Below are 22,110 nucleotides of genomic sequence, written 5' to 3'. Positions count from 1 at the left end.
TACTTATTATATATTTACTAAAAAATAATAGAGTTTTTAGAACTATAACTATAGTAACTAGATTATAGTTCTATTTATTAAAGTTCTTTTTCTTTTAAACCTCTTTTATACTCCCTATTTAGAGATACTCTAAAGGGATCCTATTATTTTTTTAAAAAAGGATAGCTATTTTTAAGTTATAGGTTTTATTTTTAGTATTTTACTTTTTATTTAATAAGTTTTCTCCTATATAATATCTTTATAATAATTTTATTTTTTATCTTATTATTCCCCTTCTTAATAGGTTTATTATAAGGTTATTAAATAAGTTAGATAGTACTTATTATTATTAATTTACTATTCCTACCTCTTTATATATAGTACCTATTATAGTAAATAACTACTATCCCTTATTATCTAAAGTTATAGTTATTTCTATAATTATTTAATAAGGTCTTCTAGCTATCTATAAAGTAATAGCTTTTTTCTACCTTTAAGGTTTATTTCTTTTTTTTTTTAGTATATTATATCTATCTATAATAATTTTTATATTTTTATAAGTTTTTCCTTAAGTTTTTATAATATATTTACTAAACTTTCCCTTATTTTATAATATTTTTTATAACTAATATTATAAGTACTAAAAGTTTAATTTACTAATTTCTTAAAGAGTATAGTTTTAATAAAGAAGAGCTTAGTAATAATAACTATTAGTATAACTAAGTAGGTAGTAATAAATTTTATATTAGTTATATACTATAACTTCCTAAAAATACTTAGGTTATTTATATTTACTAGAAGGATAGTAACTATATATATAAGTTATACTATCTTTATAGTATTAAGTACTATAAGGTAAGTTTAGTAATTATTTAGGGAAGGTATAAACTAACTCTTCTCTTTTTTAAATCTTAGCCTATCTTATTAATACTATTTATTTCTATTAGAACTAGATTAAGTATTATACTTATATTATTACTACTAAGTAGTATTATTAATATAAGATTTTTTATATCTTTATAGTTATAGAGTAGGGTATTAAATTTCTCTAATATCTCTATAAGTAATTAATAAACCTTATTAGTTTTAAATTTAGTTTTAAAAACTATAATAACTAGCTACTTATTATAAATATAGAGAAAACTACTACTTTATATACTTAGATATACCTATAGGTTATACTTAATATAAGTTTTACTTTATAATTAGTTTTTTCTTTTTATTTATTTAATATATTATTTATAAGTAGCTTACTAAGTTAAAAATAAAGTATTAGTTAAGGAAATTATACTATAGATTAATAATATTCTTTTAGCCTATTTATATAATAAGACTTATATCTTTAACTAAGTTAAGTTCTTTAACTACTTTAGTAAAGTTCTAATAATATATCTTTTAAAAAGTAATAATTATATATCTAATTTTCTTATATAGGATCCTTTAAAGGTTTAAGGTTATTATATATTTTATAATACCTATTATTATACTTCTATACTTATCTATAAAGTTATTAGTAGTAGTTTTACACTTTAGCTTAATATTTATAAATAAGTTAGTAAGGATTTAGTAATAGCTTATTAATATTAAGTTAATAATAAGGATATAGATATATCTTCTAAAAATAGTAATAGTGACTTTAATAGTACCTTTAGAAGTAGAGGTTAAGGTAGTAATAATAGTATTACTAATAAGAGCTTAAAGAGTAAAAGTAATAGTAAGAGTAGTGAGGAAGATAGTAATAATAGTAATAATAATAGTAATAATAATAGTAATAGTAATAATAATAGTAATAAGTAGTAGTAGTACTAGTTAAAGTTTAATAAGTATATAGTAGGTTTTCTATAGAAGTATAAAGTTAGATACTTATTATTTTTAGTTATTTTTACTAAGAGATTTAAGGGGTTTCTCTAATATTCTAAGCTATTCTATAATTAATTAACTTTTCTTATTATACTATATTACTTATTATCTTACTTATAATATAACTTATACTACTACTTCTTAAATTTAGTAAGGATTTAAATAGTATTTACTAAGTATTTTTTAAACTCCTAAGTATTATACTCTATTAATTAGCCTTTCTATTTAATTAGATATAAGAGGCTTATTAATATATCCTTTTATAATATAATATCCTTAACTTCTTATTCTTTAAAATCTTCTTTTAAGTTTAGAAGTTATCTTTTAATAAGCTTTTAGTTATATTATAGCTTTAGTAGAGCTACTAAGAAGATATTATATACTTTATTATACTTTTTTAGGAGCTATACTTTATAAGTATTAAGGTTTATAACTTTTATAACTAATATAAGGATAAATTATAAAGTAAGTTTCTATTAACTTTTTATAAAATAGAAGTTTTTTATTAAAAGTCTTATAATATCTCTAACTTTATATATTTATACCTTCTTTTTAATATTTATATTTTTAGCTTATATTTATATTATATATTATTAGTTCTTAGCTATTTTTTAGTAAACCTCTATTAACTTTTTAAGTTTTTTATTAACTTTTTAGGTTTTAATTTCTATACTTAATAAGTAATAATTAATTATTTAAAAGTAATAACCTATAAGAACCTTAAATAGTAATATATTAATAGTAGTATATTTACTATTATTATATAAGAATTTAGCTTTAATTAGCTATATTACTTATTAGTTATATAAACTTTTACTAAACTTTAAGAGGTATATAGTTAAGGTTTAATATATTCTCTTAGTTTAGCTATCTATTTATAGATATTATATAATAGAGATATATCTTTCTATATCTTAAGTTTTAGTTTAGTCTTATTAGAACTAGCTAGTAATTAATTTATCTTAGTTATTAATAATAGTTTTAAGTATATTATATTAGTATTTAACCTCTTAATATAAGATTCTTACTAAACTTATAGTATTTAGTTACTTAGTTATTACTAAGAATTAAGCTATTTTAGTTATTTAGTATATAACTATTAGAATTATATTATATATAATTTTATTATTTTAGTAACTCTCTAATAAACTAGTTAGGAAATCTAAGGAAATCTATTAGAATAAGTATATTAATAGTTCTAATATTTATAGTAGTTTATATAACTTATACTATAGTATATATACCCCTTAGTAATATAACTTATAAGTATTTAGTAATATATTACTATATATCCTCTATTAAGTATAGTTAGTAAAACTTTTATAGAATTAGCTTTATTATTTTATTTACCCCTATATACTTTAATCTAAGTATATTATAATAGTTTTTTAAGATTTTATAGTAAAAGGATCCTTTTTTTAAAATAACTAATCTTCTCTTAAATTAAAAGATATTATTCTTATTAAGTTAGTACTTTTAATATTCTTTAGTATCTTAGTAAACTTTAGTTATAAGTTCTCTATAGAAGTAGTTTTTAGTTTATAATCCTCTAACTATCTATTTAAGATTTATACTTAGTTATAATATATATATTATTTTATTTTAAATAAGTTCTCTTATTATAGTATATAGGATATATTACTCTAGTATAATAACCTTAGTTTCTCTTAAGTCCTCTAATATATTACTATTCTCTTATAGAGTAGTTAGTATAATACCTATATATAATTTTAAGTAGGTAATAATACTAATATATATACTTTAATATAGTAACTTATTAATACTTTTTATAAAGTAATATTAACTTAAAAGTAAGAATCTCTTAACTTTAGAGCTAGTTTTTAGGTAAGGTTTTTATATATTTTACTAAATAGCTTAGATATAAGTTCTTATAATAGCTATAATCCTTTTAAGCTTAGTAATATATTAATAATTTATTACTAAAAGCTAGTTAATAAATTTAAGTTTCTTTCTAAGAGTAGGGAGTATATTATCTACTTTAAAGTTCTCTACTATATAGTTAGAGTATTATAATAACTTATTTACTAAGTTAATAACTTCTAACTAATATTAGATTTTAAAGTTAAATATAGATAGGTAGTAAACCTATTAAGTAAACCTTTTATAAATATCCTATATAGGTATAATAAGTACTCTTTTTAATATTATATAGTTAGTAAGTATTAGAAATTTCTTAAGAAGCTTTTATAAGTATTATACTTAGTAATTTAAGCTTTTTATAATTATAAGAAGTTTTTATTACCTTATAGTTTAATATCTTTTTATATCTAAAAACTTCTTTAACTAAAAGGCTATTAAGTATTAAATAGTACTATACTTCTATAAAAATATACTAAATACTACTTAGGTAGATATATTAATTTTAATTTTAGTTTCTAATATTAAGTTATAATATTTTAGTATTAAAACTTTAGTAAATACTCTCTAAAATATTTTAAATATAGCTTATATTTCCTCTATTTAGATAAAAGTTTCTAACTTTATACTATTTTAGTTTCCCTTAAGTATACTATTTATAAGGGTTATAATATAGGAATATTTTATAATAAATTTATAGTAGAAATTATAGAAACTAAGGAAAACTTAGATATCTTAGAAAGATTTTAGTATTAGCTATTTAGTAACTACTTAAATTTAGTTTAGATCTATCTTAATATTATCTTAAGTAATATAAAACCTAAGGAAATTAACTTCTATTTAGTAGAAGTTATATTTCTTTAATTTTATAAAAAGTTTAATAGTTTTTAAATAATATAGGACTAAGTATAAGTTTTTTATATATTAGTCTTTAATATTTAAATAGATTAAGATATTATCTAAGTATATAATATAGTAAGTATTTAGAAGGTTAGTAANTAAGTATTTAGTAAATATATACTTAAAATATTACTAAAGTATTAATAAGCCTAAATAGTATTATTATATACTTAAAGTACTTATATTAGGTCCTAAATATAGTTTTCTATCTATCTACTTTATTNAATACTTTCTACTACTAATTAATAAGTTTCTATAATAAGCTTTATTTAAATTAATTTTTAAGATAAATTTTATACTAATAAGCCTATTTAGAAACTTATTAATTAGTAGTAGAAAGTATTAGTTCTTTACTATAATTTTATTTAATCCTCTATAATTTATATATAGCTATAAATTACTATCCTTTTTAAATATAAATAGGATTAGTACTCCTATAGAACTAGTTAAATAATAGATATATCTAGTTATTTTTATTTCTTAAATATACTTAGTAAAAGTTTATAGTTATTCTACTAATATAAAATATATTAATTTATATAGAAGTTTTTTACTAAATTTAAGTTTAATATAATATACTACTCTTTTTAGTTTAAGGATTTTCTTTATATTCTCTTTATTAAAAATATCTATAAAAATTTAAAATTCTTTAAGGATTTTCTTTTTATATTTATTCTTTAGTAAGTATTCACTTAAGGTATTAATATCCTTTTTATTTAAAACTAAAACTTTTATTAGGTATATTATATAAGTTTTTTAGCTATTCTTAATAATTTCTTATATTATTACTTTTAGCTTAATAAATAAAATATAATTATATAACTAAGTATAAATATAAGTATTTATATAGATATCTTCTCTACTTATTAAGTTATTAGATAAAAGGATATCTCTTATCCTTTTAAAGTATAAACTAGTTATAAATACTTAGTGAATTTTTTATAAGTAGCCTTAGCTATTAATTAAGAAGAATATAAGTTAATAAACCTTATTAATAGGTATAAATCTCCCTTAGAAGTCTATTAGCTTTAGAGCTATAATATTAATAGTTTCTTTTAATAAGAGTTTCTTAATAAGGTCTTCTTATATAAGGTTAACTATAGTATAGGTATTTATATTAATTACTAACTTAAGTTTATTATATATTTAGAGTATAATTACTTAACTTTTAATAGTTTAGTCTATAAGGACTAAAGTAATTTCTAGTATAATACCCTTTAAAGTTACTTTTATATTTATTTATTTCTTAAATCTTTAGTATTAGTTATATAAGAAACTATAATAATATTAATCCTACCCTTTTTTAGGTTTAAGTTTTAATTACTATTTATAAGTTATATATAAAGTTTAATATAATTAGAGGAAATATATTTATATTTCTTATAATTATAATATTAAGTTCTCTAGAGGTTAAGTAGCTTACTATTAGAACTAGGCGTTATATAAGGATTTACTAGATAATTATTCTAAGATAAGGTCTCTAAATAGTACTCCTTTAGATCTACTAATTAAAGAGGTTATAAGTTACTCTTATAAGAGTAGTTTAAGGAACTTAAATATAATTACTTATATAACTTAGAGTAGTTAATAAGCCTTCCTATATACCTCTTTTTTATAATCTCCTATAATCTCTATATATATAGGGTAATTATATATATATTAGTATAATTAATATTTTATTTAAAAAGTTTATCCTTTAAAATCTTAGTAAAACTCTAAAAGAATATATAAGCCTTTATATTACCTATATTTAACTTACTAAAGGCTTAGTTAATAGACTTCTAATAAGCTTAGTATATAATAAGTTTCTTATTATTTTTTTAATAATACTATCTTAAAATATTATAGTAGTTCTATTTTTAAAACTTAAATACTATATATTACTTTTTTATAAAGATTTTAAAGTTATCTTATATAAAGTTAATTTACTTCTCTAATATATCTATAAGTATTTACTAATAAGTTTACTATTCTATTTATAAAATATACTTTATTATACTTAAAACTTACTAAATATATTAACTATTAAAGTAATTAAAATAATACTTATAAGTTTCCTCTACTATAATAAGCTAATCTTCTCTTTTTATATTAATAGATTTATTAGTAAAGTAAGTTATATTATAGTTTAGAAGTTTCTTATAAACTTTAAGTAATTATTTAATAAGTACTTAGTTACTTAATATAGTAGTAATTAGCTTATTCTAATTAGCTATTATAGTTATAATCTATTATATTAGTACTTAACTAGTTATTCTATTTAGTTTTTTAGTTTAAGCTAGCCTATTAGTTATAGCTATAGATATCTAGCTTTATAGCTTATCTAATCTATAAAGAGGGGTTTTATATTCCCTATTCTCCTATATATACTTACTACTTAGTTAGTAAGTATTTAGTATAAATAGTTTATCCTCTTTAGAACTTCTAACTTTATTTAAAATATAGCTTCTTATTTCCCCTTATTAACTTATATTATCCTCTAATTATTTACTAAAATTATCTTCCCTATATAGGCTTATATAAACTATTTTACTTAGTACTTAGTAAATACTAAATATAACTTCTTTAATTTAATTAATAGGTATTACTTAAGTATATAGTACTATTATTATTACTAACTTTCTTAAAATAGAATAGAAGTAAAAGAATTATAAAAGTATTTAGGGGCTATAAATTATAATTAAGTTAAATTAATAGAAGAAGTACCTAAAAAGTAAATATAATATTATTATATTACTTTTACTTATTTCTTCTAAGTTCTTTTTTTTTTAGTCTTTAGTAAGTACTTACTAAGTTTTCGCTATAGAGGGTTCTATACCTTAGATCTATAGACCTTCCTATCTATTTAGCCTCTACTAGCTAAGCTGTCCCTAGGCCCTCTAGCTAGGTATTTAGTCCCTTATACTATTTTAACCTATAAGGGTATTATAATACTTTTTAAAAGCTTTAGTAATAGCTTTATAAGCCTTATTAATTAATAGTATTCTAACTTATATTTAGTCTAATTATATACCTTTATAACGCCTTTAGTATAGTATTTTTAACTCTTATAGCTACTTATACTTATTAATTATTAATAGCTAGTAAGTACTTAATAAATATTATACTAAGCTTATAAAGTCTCCCCTCTATACTACTATAGTGATTTTATATCTTAGTTAAAGCCTATAATAGCTTAAAAAACGCTAAAATATACTAAAAACTTATAGATAGCTTTATAATACCTAAAAAGAACTTTAAGAGTACTAAGAATAATAGTATACTAAGGGATCTAACTTTATTAATTATTAACTTTATCTAAAACCCTAATAAGTTACTTTTTTATTACTTATTATTACTCTAAAAGCTAAAAACTCTAAATATTATTAATAATTAAATAGTAAAGCTTATAATACTACTATTAATAAAACTAATAAACTAAAGTAATACTTTAGCTTCTTAATTATTAAGCCTATTAATAACCCTATCTAGTAATAGATTTTATATTAATAGACTTTTCTAATACTTAGTAAACTTACCCTTAATATCTTTACTATCTTAGTAATAGTAATAAATTATAAGAGGGTATTTAACTTTACTAAATTAGTTCTAATATTATAGAAGCTATTAATAAAGCCTTTATAACTTAAGAAGACCTAATACCTCTAAAACTAAATTTAAAGTAGTAATATTACTATTAGTAACTACTACTTTAAGTAGAAAGGTTAATAGAGGGCTATATAACCTTAGATTATTATATAATATAAGTTTATACCCTCTAAGAATATTATAAAAGCTTCACTAACTTCCTATTTAGGTAATTTAAATTAAATTAAATTAAATTAATCAAAATAATTAAAAGTATCACAAAAAGTCATTTAATCAGCTAATCTTAAGCCTCAGTTTTGACTTAATTAATTAGTATGCTGCGCTGCTTAGCGCCCCATGAACTACTTCAACTCCTTCCCCGAGGGCTCGGCGCTTTGGTCTCAGTGTCGCGAAGGTACGTGCCTCAAGAACCTTTGTCCCCACCTGAATGAAGCAATTAACAATTTGTCCCAGGGGCCCGCAACCTCTCTACTACACACGCCATCGAAGGTAACTGCTTCGTGATTTTGTCGTCTTCCTTTTACACCCAGACTGGCGTGGATCGCCAGAAGCTCGGCGATGGAAAGCTTTACCACATCGGCGGTGGCGGCTGCGCTTGCATTATCGCACCCGATGGTCGGAAGCTCACAGAAGATCTCGGGGAGGAAGAAGAGGGTCTTGTGATTGCCGACATTGATCTGGATGAAATCATGAAAGTCAAGGCTATGCTAGATGTTCACGGACACTACAGCCGACCCGATCTCTTGTGGTTAGGCGTAGACTCGCGCGAGAAGAAACAGGTTCGCAGAGACGCTGAGCTGCTTGGCGCTTGAGGGAGACGGTTATTCCTGGATGATTGGGTTGAGATGAACATGTCTAAATTGGGCTGTATGGTCATCAAATGAGTTCTGATCTTACAAAGTACCAGGCATCCATAGAACATTACTCTGTCCAACCTTTTGTTCTCCACAATCTAGCAATGACCTGTTTACCTGTGATACGCAAATGTGCCGTTATTCCCGAGTTCCATAATCTTGTCCCGCTGTTGACAGCAATCTTTGCCTCTCCTCCATAGCATCCAAGGCAGGCTTTTCCTCCTTCACAAAAGTCCGTCCCTTAATAGCCACAAATACGGTCAGAATGAGACCGACTGCAGTGCCTACAGCGCCAAGAGTAATGTTGACGGGCGTTGGATCGCCACCCAACGGGCCATGAGTGAGGGCATCGAGGCCGGATTGAGAGAAATTGATCAGCCCAGAAACGCATACGATGGTGCCATAGATGCGACCAAAGGTAGCGAAGCCGAAAACCTTCGTTGCGTAATCTCTAAGCCTTGTGAGTCCCTCTGAATCTTTGTAAACAAGAAATTGTGTTCTGTACTTACGAAATAGCTGAGTAGTAGAGAGGTCGAAATACGACGAAAAAGACAACAGTCGCATAGCCCGCCCATACGAAGGGGAGGCAATTGAGAAGACCGATCGCCACAATGAGAACAGTCAAGACCCCAAATGTTGTGGGCACGCTAAGATTGTTGAGGAGAAAGCCGATAAACGGAGTTGACACCAGCCCACCAACAGGCAAAGCGATGTCGAAGAAGTGATTGATTGCATCGGCTTCAATTTCAGAGCCCAGCATGAAGCGGTACTGAGCGCGGATGGTTGCGATGAAGTAGTTCATTCGCAACATCTGCACGATCGTCAAAAGGAGAATAAGAATGAACCATGGACTCTGAATCTGCTTGTGGGCAGGGACACCGTGAAGTACACCCCATACACCACTGGCCTCTTGTCGCTCCTCATTGACTTTGACGCGCTCCTCACGGGCTTGTGCATCGCCGGCGACCTCTTCAATCTGGTCCAACTTCGACAGTCGCCGCTCGGCTCTAGCGCTTCGGACCTTCCTCAGCGCTCTGTCGTCAGAAATCTCGTTATCCGAGTCGTGGGCATCGCGTGTTTCATCCTGTGCCCTCTCAATTTTCTCTTCCAATTGCGGCATGGTATGATAAGATCGGGCCGGCATGTAGGCAATCTCAGCAATCAAGATGAGGACGGGGATGGCAATGTATGCGTAGAAGAACTTTTCGAGGGACAGCTGTCCGTTAGTCGCGTCATACACCATCTGATAGATGAGGAAGACGGCAGCGGATGCGTCAAAAGCTCCGGTGACAAGGGCAATGATGAGCCCACTATACTTTGGGAATGCGTTGGCCAACTGAAAGCTGGAAACAAAAACAAATGTGCCGCCCAAAGCCAGGAAAATGTTGCCGAGGAAGTAGCCATCGAAGTAGCCTTCAAAATTGTGAGAGGCGGCCATCAGAACGCAGCCAATGGTGAGGCAGATGGAGGATAAGATCCAACAGGTCCGTCGACCGTAGCGATCAAGAACTGAACCAGCCAGAAGAGACGACACGTTGGCAGTGACAGATGCGACGACAAAAAAGAGATTAAGGCGCAAATCCTGCTCCGTGCAGGGAATATACTCGCCGCCATCGGCAGTAACTAGGTCGTTAGCATCGCAAAGATCGCTGTACACTCCTTCGGCAATCAGAATTGGCTTGAGGGCAGCGAAGCCGAAGACGATGCCTGCAGCTAGCCAACAAGCGACGATGCCAGTGGCCACCTGTGCTATGCCGTGTTAGCGGCTTCATGTGAAACAGATTGAAGATTTGGCACAGCGCTTACCCCATCTCTTCGCGTTGGAGACTTTGTATGCTGCAATGGGCTTTTCGACGTGAGTCTGCTCAACAGGTGCAAAGCTCAAGCGTCGCCATTGTGGATCATTGTTGTTGACGAGGCTGTCAGTCGACAAGGGTTGGAGTGTGCCGAAGACGGCCTCGCTATCACCGGATTGGTCGGGCTGTTCTGCAGGACGTTCGTAGTCGAAGCCTTCGGCTTGGGTGACGTGCTGCGCGAGCGACATTGGCAGAACCTAGGCGGTTTGAAAGAATGGGCTGAAGGGACATAAACACGTAGGTCAGAGAGCATCCGGCACTCATGGAAGAGGGGAAGATTCAGTCAAGCCGAAGAGTATTTATTGTCATCGAGGAGTATCCTTGTGATTCCATCGATTCGAAAGCTCATGCATTTGCAACGTCCCCTGTTGTGCAACGCGCACACCGCCAGCGGGATACCGTGTCTGTGACGTAACCAAGCGTTCATGTTGAGGGGGGCTGGCTAGTTCGACATTTCCAGCAAATTCCAAACTTCGGAGCTTGGGCCCATCGTCGCGGCTGTCGGAGCGGGGCGCCTCCGGGTCCTATCCCGTATCCGGCGCCGAGGAGTGGATCGCAACTCCGGATTGTGCTTTACTGATTCAATTTGTTGGCAAATCGACTCTTCGCCCGGATTGTCTCGCCATATCCGACAAGAATCCAAGGACCTGCGGTAAGCAATAGGCCGATCCCACCGAGCAGGCTAGATGCCGGTCCGTACCCGAGATTGGTGTACATCTGCACTGTAACAAGCGGGAAGATACCGCCCAAGCAATTTCTGCAAAATGACTGTGCTGCCAAAGCAGAGCTAGCGTAACCGTGGTAACTGTCCGCTAGATAGTTGAAAACAGCCAAATAGATGGAGAAAATCCCCAGCGTCGAGATGCCGAGGCCGATAGCCGGGACGATCCAGTGGACCTGCTCTCGAGCCGTCCAGCCCAAGATGAAGAGGCCGATCGGTAGACAGATACTCTCAACGCAACTGAAGTATAGTCTTCTTTCCGGTCTGTCCAATGGGATCTTGGGATTGGATGTCGTGTTCAACCAGCGTTCCTGGTAGATGCTGATCGGAGTGGCGATGAGCGATGCGATACACGAACTTGTGAAGATGGTGTTAGCAGTTGAGAGATCGAAACCATATACCGTAGTAAAGATGAGGGGAACCGCGGCAAAGCCAAGGTACAGAATTGACCAGCTAAACGCTGCCCATAATGAGAAGAAGAAGACGATTGGCTCAGTGAAGAGCAGGACGAAGGGAAGGGTCATGGAAGCAGCAATCATCTGGCCGATTGATCCTCTTCCTTCATCACCCTGGGTGCGCCACTTGATCTGTCGGGATAAAACGGTCTGCCCTTCTCCGCTGATTGTCACCTCAAATCCGGACACCGATTCGGCTTCTTCCTTGTACCACTGGTTCAAAACGTCTGCTTTTCGTCGGAGCAGGACATTTTGTCGGGTTTCTGGCAGGAACAAAAGGAATGCTAGTGCATTGAGTGCATTGACAATGACTTGAACCCAGAATATCCATCTCCAATTCAGATACTGGACGATGAACCCGCAGAATAGAGGACCCAACCCCGTCCCGAACAGGGCTCCACCAGAAAATACGGCCATCGGTGCATTGCGCTCATGAGGTTTGTAGATATCCGAGATGACGCCTCCGATCATGCTGGAGTATGTCGAGCTACCCACGCCGGCAAAGAAGCGCGCAACTAGCATCCTGGTTCAAAATACAGTCAGATATTATAGACCCGTCTGCGACGTCAGGCATTCCTTCAACATCCAAAACTTACCCTCCATATGACTGGGTAATGGCGCTACAAATTTGGCAGATGACAAACAAGGTACCAGTGAGCGTAAAAACCAATTTTCTACCCCATATCTCGGACAAAGGCGCTAGTATCATGGGTGTTATGGCGAAACCCAGCGTAAAAGTCGTGATACCAACTGCGGCGGCTGTCTGACTGATGCTCCATTCCGCAGCCAGGGCATCCTTTGCAGAAGCGTAAGAGCTCGCCGCTACCGACGCGAATGCGGTAGCAACGCACAATAAACATAACACAGAGATTTTTCGTTGTCTGCTCCAAGCTTCTGGCGATCTGAATTGGTCGTTCACATGGGTTGGAGGGGGGAGTCGCTCAAGGCATGTGCCATCCGTAGAAGCCCTAAAGGGGACCGGCAAAGTTGCTTCGAATGTGGCGTTCAACTCAAGATCGTCGATAAGTTGTGTGGAAACCCCTCCAACTATTTCGTAGGAGTTTTTGCTGGGCATGGCTATGGTTTGTGCACATAAGACCGAAGAGAGTTCCCGATTGTGGTCGAGAGGACACTGAAAACGCTTGGTGCGGGCTGAAAGGCAAGGTCAAGAAACGACGGTTGGATGGTAAGATTCAAAAGTCCAGAGACGCCTACTCAGAAGAGTTGTGCCATTGAAAAGGAGCATTCTATCGTGCCTCGTGGTAATGAAATTCGACATTAGTCAGAGTCTGCGATGACACCATCTGTGTTGAATTTGTCACCTTTGAGTGGATGGCTTCGCTTTCGCTTTTGAGTAAACATTTCAGAAATCAAGAGGGAGTGCAAATTCCCGTGGATGATGGGTTTACGTACGATCACTCGGGCGAGGCACCATGTCTGCTCGAGTGATGGATCTACAAATCAAGAAGGCCCAATTGATGTGGGACCAACGTCTCCAAGTCTCCAACTCCTGCATATGTCCCCAACCTGAGCAGCCCCACGTTGTGCTGAAAACATAGGAGAGTGTTTGTAAGCGAAAACCACGTTTGAAGTTTTCTTTGGTCAAATGGGTACTGGTGTCCGATAACACAGTACAAGAAATGTTGTCGACGGGTGCTGTCTTTCAAGTGCCTTCCCTCGGAGTGCGGGACATTTCAAGCAAGTCCACCCGCAGCGTCTGATTGGTAATACATGAATTAGCTCAAACAGAGGCGCCGTAGGACCAGACATGTAGTCATAACTCGGGATGAACTAGAGTCCGAGATATATCCCCAAGAATCAAGGATAAGAGTAAACAACTCGCCGGTTTCACTCCATTGAAAGCTGATATAAATGGGAAAGCCGGTACCTTTGTAGCCGGAACAGCTTAATAGAGCAGCAAGACATTGCAGGCCTCTCGTCATCGAACTTGAAATCAACTCACCCAAACTCCTCTGCAATCCTGGAAAAAATGAAAGAGGCATTGATTGACAACAATCTTCGGGTCAAGATTCACGATGTGCCCATCCCTACACCCGGCCCTGGTCGGCTCTTGATACGGACAATTGTATCTGGAACCAACCCCAAAGACTGGAAAATGCCAAAACTTTGGGTTCCCCAAGCTTCGCCTAGCAATTATGGTGATGATCTTTCCGGCTACATTGAGGCTGTCGGTGAGGGTGTGTTAGGCTTCAGCAAGGGCGATCGCGTGGCTGCTTTTCACGAAATGGGCGCACCCCACGGAAGTTACGCAGAATACTCGATCGCATGGGCTCACTCCGCGTTCCATCTTCCAGCCAACATCACTTTCGAAGGTGAGAGTTGAGAAGCTAAATACCGTCGCCGACCCAGGGTCTAATAACGTTGGATGACAGAAGCCGCGACGATCCCTCTGGCTGCAATGACAGCTGCTTTGGGCCTCTACCAGAGACTCGGTTTGCCCCTACCCTGGAGTACAACCACAACACCCCTGCCGTTGGTCATCTACGGAGGGGCCACAGCCGTCGGATCATTTGCCATCAAGCTTGCAGCTCTCTCCAATATTCACCCCATCATTGCCATTGCAGGCAACGGCACTCCTTACGTCAATACCTTACTCGACAAGTCTAAGGGCGACATGGTGATCGACTACCGCCAAGGGGAGGCTCACATGCTGGAGAAAATCAAGGAAGCTGCCGGCGATAATCCGATCATCTACGCCCTTGACACTGTGTCTGAAATGAACACGCTTCGAACGATTGATCGAGCGCTTGTACCCGGCAAAGGCAAAATTGCAAATCTTCTACCAAGCTCGCCTGAACACAAATTGTTCTCGGAGTTGATGTTTACGATGGTAGGAACTGTACACACTTCCAAGTCCACCAAACCTTGGCCAGCTCTTGGCGACAAAGAATTTGGGGCACTCTTTTTCTCGTTCTTCGGGCGGGGCCTGCAAGAAGGCTGGTTCCATGGGCATCCCTACGAAGTCCGGACTGGAGGATTAGATGCCTTGGGGCAGATTCTCGGAGATCTCGAGGCGGGCAAAAACTCGGCGAAGAAGTACTTGCTGAAAATAGCAGAAACCAAGGGCGTTATGTGAGGGGCTCGGCCGAGGTACACGACCACAAGGATATTTTGGTTTTTGGTTTTTGCCCTTTTTCAAATGAACGTTCGGTGCCCAATAAAACTGTATCTCCCCATAGACCAAACTTCATTACACATCATTCCATGATCCCACAATTAACAAAAGAAACCTGCCCGGCACTAGCCACAATATTAGGGGGAAGCCACCACAGCCTTTCGACTTCCGTACTTGTTCTCCCACTCATCATTGACCTCACGATAGTCTTCCGGGGCGTAGGGGTCATACCACTCCGCCAAGAACCCCTTCTTACGCCAGGGCGTCAGTCCCAAATCCTGCTGCAGCAGGTCAAGATATGGAACAGCATCAAAGACAAAGCTGGGGCATTTGTTGGAGCCCCAGTCTGTAGGGTAACGCCAGTATCCATACCGGTTCATGACAACTGCATCATACTTCAACTTCTGCATTGCGACATCGTCGCCAACCGCTGCTGCAGGATCTTTCGCCAGACGACCAGAGAAATAGGCACTGATCCACAGACCCTGCATGTGCGCGGTAATCACATTGCTGAAGTTGCTGACCATGCCCACGAAGGCTGTATCGCGACTTCGCAGGAAGCGTTCCGAGGCTGGGACGATGAAGTTGTGAAGCATGTATGGCGTGAGAGACTTGTAAGGTGTAACCTCATCCTCACTATCGATGCCCTTCATGTCAGTCATGGGAGTATAGTCTTTGTTCCAAACCGGCTGGTTTTTCAGTCTGGGGAAACGCTCCAAGATTTCTTTGTCGGCCAAGTCGATGAGATCCTTCTGGCCGGCCAGATCCTCACGTGGGGCGTTGTCGACGGGTGTATGAGGGATGCCGAGATCTTTCTCAATACCTTCAGGGAGGAACTTGATCGGCGGGACATGTTTCCATCCAGTGTGAGCCAGCAGTGCGTCGGCGTCGAGCTCGGTTCCGTCCGAAAGATGGACTTTTCCAGGACTGAGATGATCAAGCTCACCGACATAAACCTTCACTGTACCATCCCTGATGAAGTCGAAGAAGTTCGTGTCGTAGTTGAGAATACTGAAACTGGTTGAAGTGAACATTGCTTCGGTCCATGGCTTGAGCTTAGCAGTATCTGGATGAGAGTCGTACTCCATAAGCGTCTTAGCGTCGTCGCCGAGTACTTTCCAGAAGCCGTCAACGATAGTTCGTCCCGCCGCAGTACCGTGAAAGAAATTTCGAATGCCAGTGTAGCCATCAGCATCTCCCCATACGCAAGGGCTGAACCATGTCAACATCCGCGTATCTGTAGGAGCATGTTAGACTTGAGGTGTCTGAGAGGTCGGCAGAAAACTTACTAGCAAGCTTCTCAAGCCACTTTTTGAGTGGTGTAACGAATGGAGGAGCCATCCAACACGGGCCATGGCCCTTGGCTACAACCGCAGTCAGCGATAGAAACAAGACAAAATGCATAATGACGACTCACATCTGACAATCCAATTCACCTTGACGCCTGCGGTTGCATAAGCATATGCAGCATCCCACGCGAACTTTGTTGAACCAAAGATTGTGACAGTCTTCGCCGTTGTGAGAGTGTCCGCGTTCTTTTGGAAGTCCTTGCCGTGGAAGATCTTGCCACCAAAGGACTCTTGACCCTCGAAGTGAGGTAGCCATGGCTCAGATGTGAGCCCCGTCGCAATGACGAGGTGGCGAGCAAACACTTTTGACTCCTCTCCGCTCGCGTTCGACACAATTAGAATCCATCCACCTTCGACCGTTTCTTGGTGCTCGGCGGTGAGCACCTTCTGGCTGGAACGAATTTTGTCGGCAATGCCGAACTTTTCCGCATAGGCTTTGATGTACTTGTTGACAGTTTCTCCAGGAATATGCTGACGAGGGTAGATGTTGAAAGTCTCACTGTCCATTGGAAAATCAGGATACTCGAACATCCCCCATAGGTTATTGCTCTTCAGCCCCGGATACAGGCGACTCTCGGCCCATGTACCGCCAAGCGAGGGCTGGGAGTCAAAGACGACGAGCGAGGCTTCTGGCTGCGTGCAGTGAAACTGCTTCGCGGCACCCAGACCGTACCATCCTGCGGTGTTCTGTCAGCATCTCACGTCTTCGTGCGCGGTTTTCCGTGTCTCAGTGCCCTCAACACCTTCTAGAATGTCTCGGTAGCGTTGAGATTGACACGAGGGTCTAAGACCTACCGGCTCCCACAACGACGCAATCAAACTTTTCCATCTTTTCGGCAATGGATCAGCTGTCTCGAGAAAGACGAATTGCCGGATGGCAGAAAGAGTAAGCAATCGGTCGGAGAAGTCATCCTGATGAATCTCTGCTTACTCTCTGTGCTTACTTTCCATCAAGGGTGCGGAAGGATTTCGCGGTGCATCTGGCTAAATTAGAATGAGACGACCGCGGAAGCGGCATACCGGGGCCCCATGGCATGCTGATCTCCTCCCTTTGGAAGGTGAACTGCTCTGCAAGACCTGGACACTTCCCATTTCGGCGTGGCGACAGGGTCTGCAGCCCCTGATCTCGACAGATGTTCGTGCCTTGGCCGCAAACCACTTTAATAAACTTCCAAAATACCAACCCCGGGTCCACCACCAACAGACGACGTCTTCATCCCAATCCTGCCCGAACGCGTTGTCAAATTTGCTTACCGTTGCATCGGGGCGTTACTTATTGACTAGTCCCCGCGGGAAATCTGTCGGGGCTATCCGGGCGTTTCCTCAAGGTTCCCCGCGGCCGCAATCGTGATTGGACGTTGTCCCACGGGGTTACCTGCATTGAGGATCCAATAAACACGAGTGACCAATGATAGCCTCTGGTCTCGGCAGTGTTACTATGAACAGGGTGTGAATATGTTGGCGCCAACACACAGTCGTTCGCATGTCACCTTGAAGAGTCGAATGCTACCCTTCGATATGACGGCCGGCACTGAGCGAGTCATTCTGTAGGGCAATGGTTCGGGAGATGGCGACAAAATTGTGTCCAACGGGCACTTGTGTCCTGCTGATACATTTATTCAGAGGCAACTTTACCGAAAAGACAGCAAGTTGGAACTCTGCACATTTATTTACTTCCCACAATACGGCCCCTGAGCCCGACCGGCTCGTACTTATTTTCTCTGGGGTGAGCTGCGCTGACCGGGGTCATTTTCCCCCTTTGGGGCAATGATCCAACAGATGTTTCGTTTCTGGAAACCTTAAGAAAGACTTGGTTGGCGAGCACTGATCGAATTGAGCGAGAATTGAATGAGATGGCATGACATTTTGTGATCGCGATGCTTGGTGAGACTTGATTTGGATTAGAAGGTAATGGCATGACGACCTCGGTGAAGTAGTACCAAATGGTTGCAATTCCCTAGCCGTCACTCAGCCCGTATTCACTCACAACTCATCCGTCACCATGGCTTCGGATTCGCGCCCCTCTTGCCCGCCCGTCGACGATTCAGGCACAGACATCTCAAACGCCGTTCCAGGGTTAACTCCGCTAAGTCAATGGCAGGGTGCCGGTGATGATGGACCTTGGAACCCCATGACAGTGGATCGACAGAACTCTTTGGGGCTGACATGCGTTGATCGAGAGCGCATTCGGACTCCGGCAGGAGCTGGGTTGCGCTCAGAATATTGTACAAATTGAACACCCCGGAAGCCAACATCCTCGCCTGGAGTTTCTCTTTGGTGGTTTTGCTTTCTTAGTCTTTCGTTTGGTTCGTACACAAGTCGGTCGTTAATCATCCCTCTTCAACATGTCCGACGCTGCAGCAATGGATCCCGCAGCGGCGGCGGCTGCGGCTGCTGCTGCCGCGGCAGCCATGAAGTCCTTCACGATTGAGGCGTGGACGCTTCTGGCTGTTGGCGTTCTCTTCACCATCCTCAGAACCTATGCCAGAGTGAGGGCAGTCGGTTTCAAAGGCCTCCAAGCTGACGACTACCTGGTCTGGGTCGGAGTGGTCAGTTTCTCCATCTCTTAGACTTTCGCTTACCCGCTGACCCCAAGATGGCCAGATCTTTTATGTCATAGAGACGGTCCTTGCACATTCTGTTGGAGCCATCGCGAAGGGCATGGCTAACAATGGCATGACTGACGAGCAACGAGCCGCACTCTCGCCAGATAGCGAGGAGTATCGCCTAAGGTAGGAAGCCTCACCCCACATGAGTATGGGCCTTGGCTAATGATCTTTGTGAAGGGTAATCGGCTCTATCATTCAAATCTGTGGATGGTCTAGTTATTCCGTTCTGTTGTGGTCTCTGAAGGCCTCGTTGTTGGTATTCTACATCAGGCTGACAGTACGTTTACTCGCGTCTTCCTGCGAACGAAGTGATTGTCTAACATTGCATAGGCTGGTCTGGGAAAAGCCTTTAGAATGCGTATCTATGTCGGCTTTGGTTTCCTTATTGTCAGCTGGATCGTTGTCGTTGCAAACCTTTTCTTAGCGTGTCGACCCTTTCACAAGAACTGGCAGATCTATCCGGACCCCGGTAGTAAGTCATTGTCTTCCCGCGATGACATGTTGCCGTTTTGCTGACTTGCGATATCTAGATGTCTGCCAGCCAGCAATTTCCAACCAGGTCGTCTGGGTCTACCTTTCATTCAATGTCTCGACGGACCTTTACCTGTTGTCGATTCCCCTTCCTATGCTTTGGCAGGCCAAGCTAAAGCCCCTGAAGAAATGGGGTCTGCTCTTTCTCTTCAGCGGTGGTCTCTTCGTCATTGTCTGCGCCACCCTTCGATGTGTTCTGATTGTAACTGTAAGTCGCTGCCCCCTGTCCGGTGCCGGCAAATGCTGATCCAAGTCCCCTTCTCAGGATCCCCAAAATGGAGCACAACTTGCCGGTTCGTGGGCTGTTCGGGAAACATTTGTTGCCGTCATTACAGCCAACCTGCCTATGGTCTTCTCCATCGTCAAACAATGGCTGACGCCAGTCTTCGGCTCCCTCATCACCTCGATACGTTCGTCGCAAAGACAGACCGAGAACACCCCAAGAGAAGTGCGCACCTTTGGCGCCGGCAGCAACCAGAGCTGGCGCGGACGCGGCCCTCCTTCAGCATACCCGATCACCAACATCACCTTCAACGAAAGCGAGGAGCGCATGGTCAATGAGATCAAGATGCAAGACGTCAAGGCCTGGGGTGACCCGTACGCCGACGGAAGACCGCCTACCAGGTCCCACAGCATGAGCAGAAGTGCGAGCACCGCCAGCAGGCATAGAAATGGCAATATCAGGAAGGATATCGAGGTCGCCATTACGACCGAGGTTCGCGAGCTGAAGCCTGATGCGAACGGCAACATCAAAAGCGTGTCGCCTCGGAGCTTTTCGTTTGCCAGGGGCCCGAAGAGGAACTCGAAGAGAGCATCGGCGCACAGCGCGGTGTTTGACGCTGATAACAGGATTTAATGGCCTAATTTTGTACGAGTATATGTTTAGAGAACCAAGTAACAAATCATGCGCAAGCAAGTTCGCCCATTTCCCACATGAATGCTGTATTCGTGAAGTTGATGACTCGCTGCCGACCCAGGGCCGGAACATGAGGTATCACAGCATTGGGCTCTGTCACGCTCAAAAGACAAGGTGTTGTCGCGTGAATTAGTTCACGCTGCATCTCCAAGAGGGGCAACGGAGCTTCGTTCGGGAAATTTTGCTTGTTTTTTGGGTCTAAGCAGATCCATTAGTGGGCATTGACGGTTGCCTGGGTTGCTCGGCCGAATTGAATGTTATGAGTCGCTGTTTAGCCGGCAACTTGCAGATGTTACAAAAGCTTGTGTATTTAATATGAAGATGAGGAACTCATCGGTTTATTATGGCTACCTAGAACAGGCAGCCAAATTTCAGAGACCTGCAAACACAAACAGGTAGGTCAACTGAGATTCCAGGCGTCGGGAAGATAGATATGTCCAGAAGATAGATGTATGACAGACGGCCTGCCATATGTGAACCATCAGTCACTATGGTGCACCACTAAGGTAAATCCGCTAACCTCAGATTTTAGGGTTTTTACAGACGAAAGTTAGGCTAATTTAACCCTATACCCTTACTACTACGTCAATAACTATATTAATTTTTTCCCTCTACCTACTCAGAATCCCCCTATAATTATAAGTAATTATAAGGTTAAGCTTAATATCTTTTCGCCCTCTCTATGCTATATTCACTAAATTTATTATAGGTTAGGGTATACCTATTAACCTAAAGCCTTATCGTCTATTTATTAAAAGCCTCTTCTTTAATAGCATCCTTATAGATAATATAGTAACTATGCTCTTAGAGGAGGGTATAAATATAAGTAAAAGGACGCTTAAGCGTCAGCTTACTAACTAAGGATTATAGCGCTATAGTTGATATAATCTAGAATAGAAAGAGAATATACTTCTCATAATTAAATATCTCTTCTATTAGTAGAACATAAAAGATAATTAGATCTTATGAGAGCTTACTTACTAAGGATATAGCACTCTATTATAGGAATAGTTAAAGAAAATATAGTAAAAATATAATATAAAGTAATAATACTTTAATAAGGAAGAGAGAGCTAAAGTTAAAGTAGTAGTAATTAAGTTTATAGAGAAGGATCTATAGAGGATACTAGCTATCCTAAACTTTAGGTAGAGCTACCTCTATTAGTATATCTACTTTATAGCTAGTATTACTATTAGAAAGAACTAGATTTATAACTATTATATATAAATATTCCTAGATAAAGTAGCTTAGTAATAAAGGGGTAATTAGTAACACTACACTAACTTTAAAATCCTTAGACCTAACTTCCTATAGTTTATAGATAGATATAAAAAACTAAAGAGATTTAGCTTCTAGATTTATACCTATATTAACGTATATTTAAAATATATTATATAAATCTATATTAAACGCTCTATAATAATAGCATTAAGTACTATAAAATAATATCTATATATAGTCTAAGCTTCTAGGATTTA

At 37.7% G+C, this 22,110-nt stretch overlaps 6 protein-coding genes across 6 annotated transcripts; 3 read left to right on the top strand and 3 right to left on the bottom strand.

The window, feature by feature from the left end:
* Positions 1 to 8,541: 8,541 nt before the first annotated feature.
* On the top strand, positions 8,542 to 9,017 carry GCG54_00002823 (Arylacetonitrilase; the record flags this gene model as incomplete). Its single annotated transcript, XM_045402906.1, has 2 exons — positions 8,542 to 8,599; positions 8,659 to 9,017. 2 exons carry the CDS (start codon positions 8,542 to 8,544, stop codon positions 9,015 to 9,017), a joined length of 417 nt encoding a protein of 138 aa, XP_045264637.1.
* Positions 9,018 to 9,197: 180 nt separating this feature from the next.
* GCG54_00002822 (Protein FMP42) lies at positions 9,198 to 11,103 on the bottom strand (the record flags this gene model as incomplete). The annotated part of the gene is given in 3 exon segments (XM_045402905.1): positions 9,198 to 9,558; positions 9,569 to 10,808; positions 10,866 to 11,103. 3 exon segments carry the CDS (start codon positions 11,101 to 11,103, stop codon positions 9,198 to 9,200), a joined length of 1,839 nt encoding a protein of 612 aa, XP_045264636.1.
* A 385-nt stretch (positions 11,104 to 11,488) lies between these two features.
* On the bottom strand, positions 11,489 to 13,166 carry GCG54_00002821 (Efflux pump FUBT; the record flags this gene model as incomplete). The annotated part of the gene is made up of 2 exons (XM_045402904.1): positions 11,489 to 12,614; positions 12,688 to 13,166. 2 exons carry the CDS (start codon positions 13,164 to 13,166, stop codon positions 11,489 to 11,491), a joined length of 1,605 nt encoding a protein of 534 aa, XP_045264635.1.
* Positions 13,167 to 14,081: 915 nt separating this feature from the next.
* GCG54_00002820 (Trans-enoyl reductase fsr4) lies at positions 14,082 to 15,188 on the top strand (the record flags this gene model as incomplete). The annotated part of the gene is made up of 2 exons (XM_045402903.1): positions 14,082 to 14,424; positions 14,485 to 15,188. 2 exons carry the CDS (start codon positions 14,082 to 14,084, stop codon positions 15,186 to 15,188), a joined length of 1,047 nt encoding a protein of 348 aa, XP_045264634.1.
* Positions 15,189 to 15,364: 176 nt separating this feature from the next.
* Positions 15,365 to 17,405, bottom strand: GCG54_00002819 (FAD-dependent monooxygenase DEP4; the record flags this gene model as incomplete). Its single annotated transcript, XM_045402902.1, has 4 exons — positions 15,365 to 16,464; positions 16,517 to 16,591; positions 16,645 to 17,253; positions 17,372 to 17,405. The coding sequence occupies 4 exons, from the start codon at positions 17,403 to 17,405 to the stop codon at positions 15,365 to 15,367; spliced, it is 1,818 nt and encodes a 605-aa protein (XP_045264633.1).
* A 1,516-nt stretch (positions 17,406 to 18,921) lies between these two features.
* On the top strand, positions 18,922 to 20,572 carry GCG54_00002818 (uncharacterized protein; the record flags this gene model as incomplete). The annotated part of the gene is made up of 6 exons (XM_045402901.1): positions 18,922 to 19,125; positions 19,181 to 19,308; positions 19,363 to 19,462; positions 19,516 to 19,657; positions 19,716 to 19,924; positions 19,982 to 20,572. 6 exons carry the CDS (start codon positions 18,922 to 18,924, stop codon positions 20,570 to 20,572), a joined length of 1,374 nt encoding a protein of 457 aa, XP_045264632.1.
* Positions 20,573 to 22,110: the final 1,538 nt, after the last annotated feature.

This window comes from Colletotrichum gloeosporioides, assembly GCF_011800055.1.
Source record: "Colletotrichum gloeosporioides strain Lc1 chromosome Unknown consensus_42, whole genome shotgun sequence".
Classification (NCBI taxonomy): Eukaryota; Fungi; Ascomycota; class Sordariomycetes; order Glomerellales; family Glomerellaceae; genus Colletotrichum; species Colletotrichum gloeosporioides.
The sequence above is the reverse complement of the archived record's forward strand: the minus strand, read 5'-3'. Positions and strand labels throughout refer to the sequence as shown.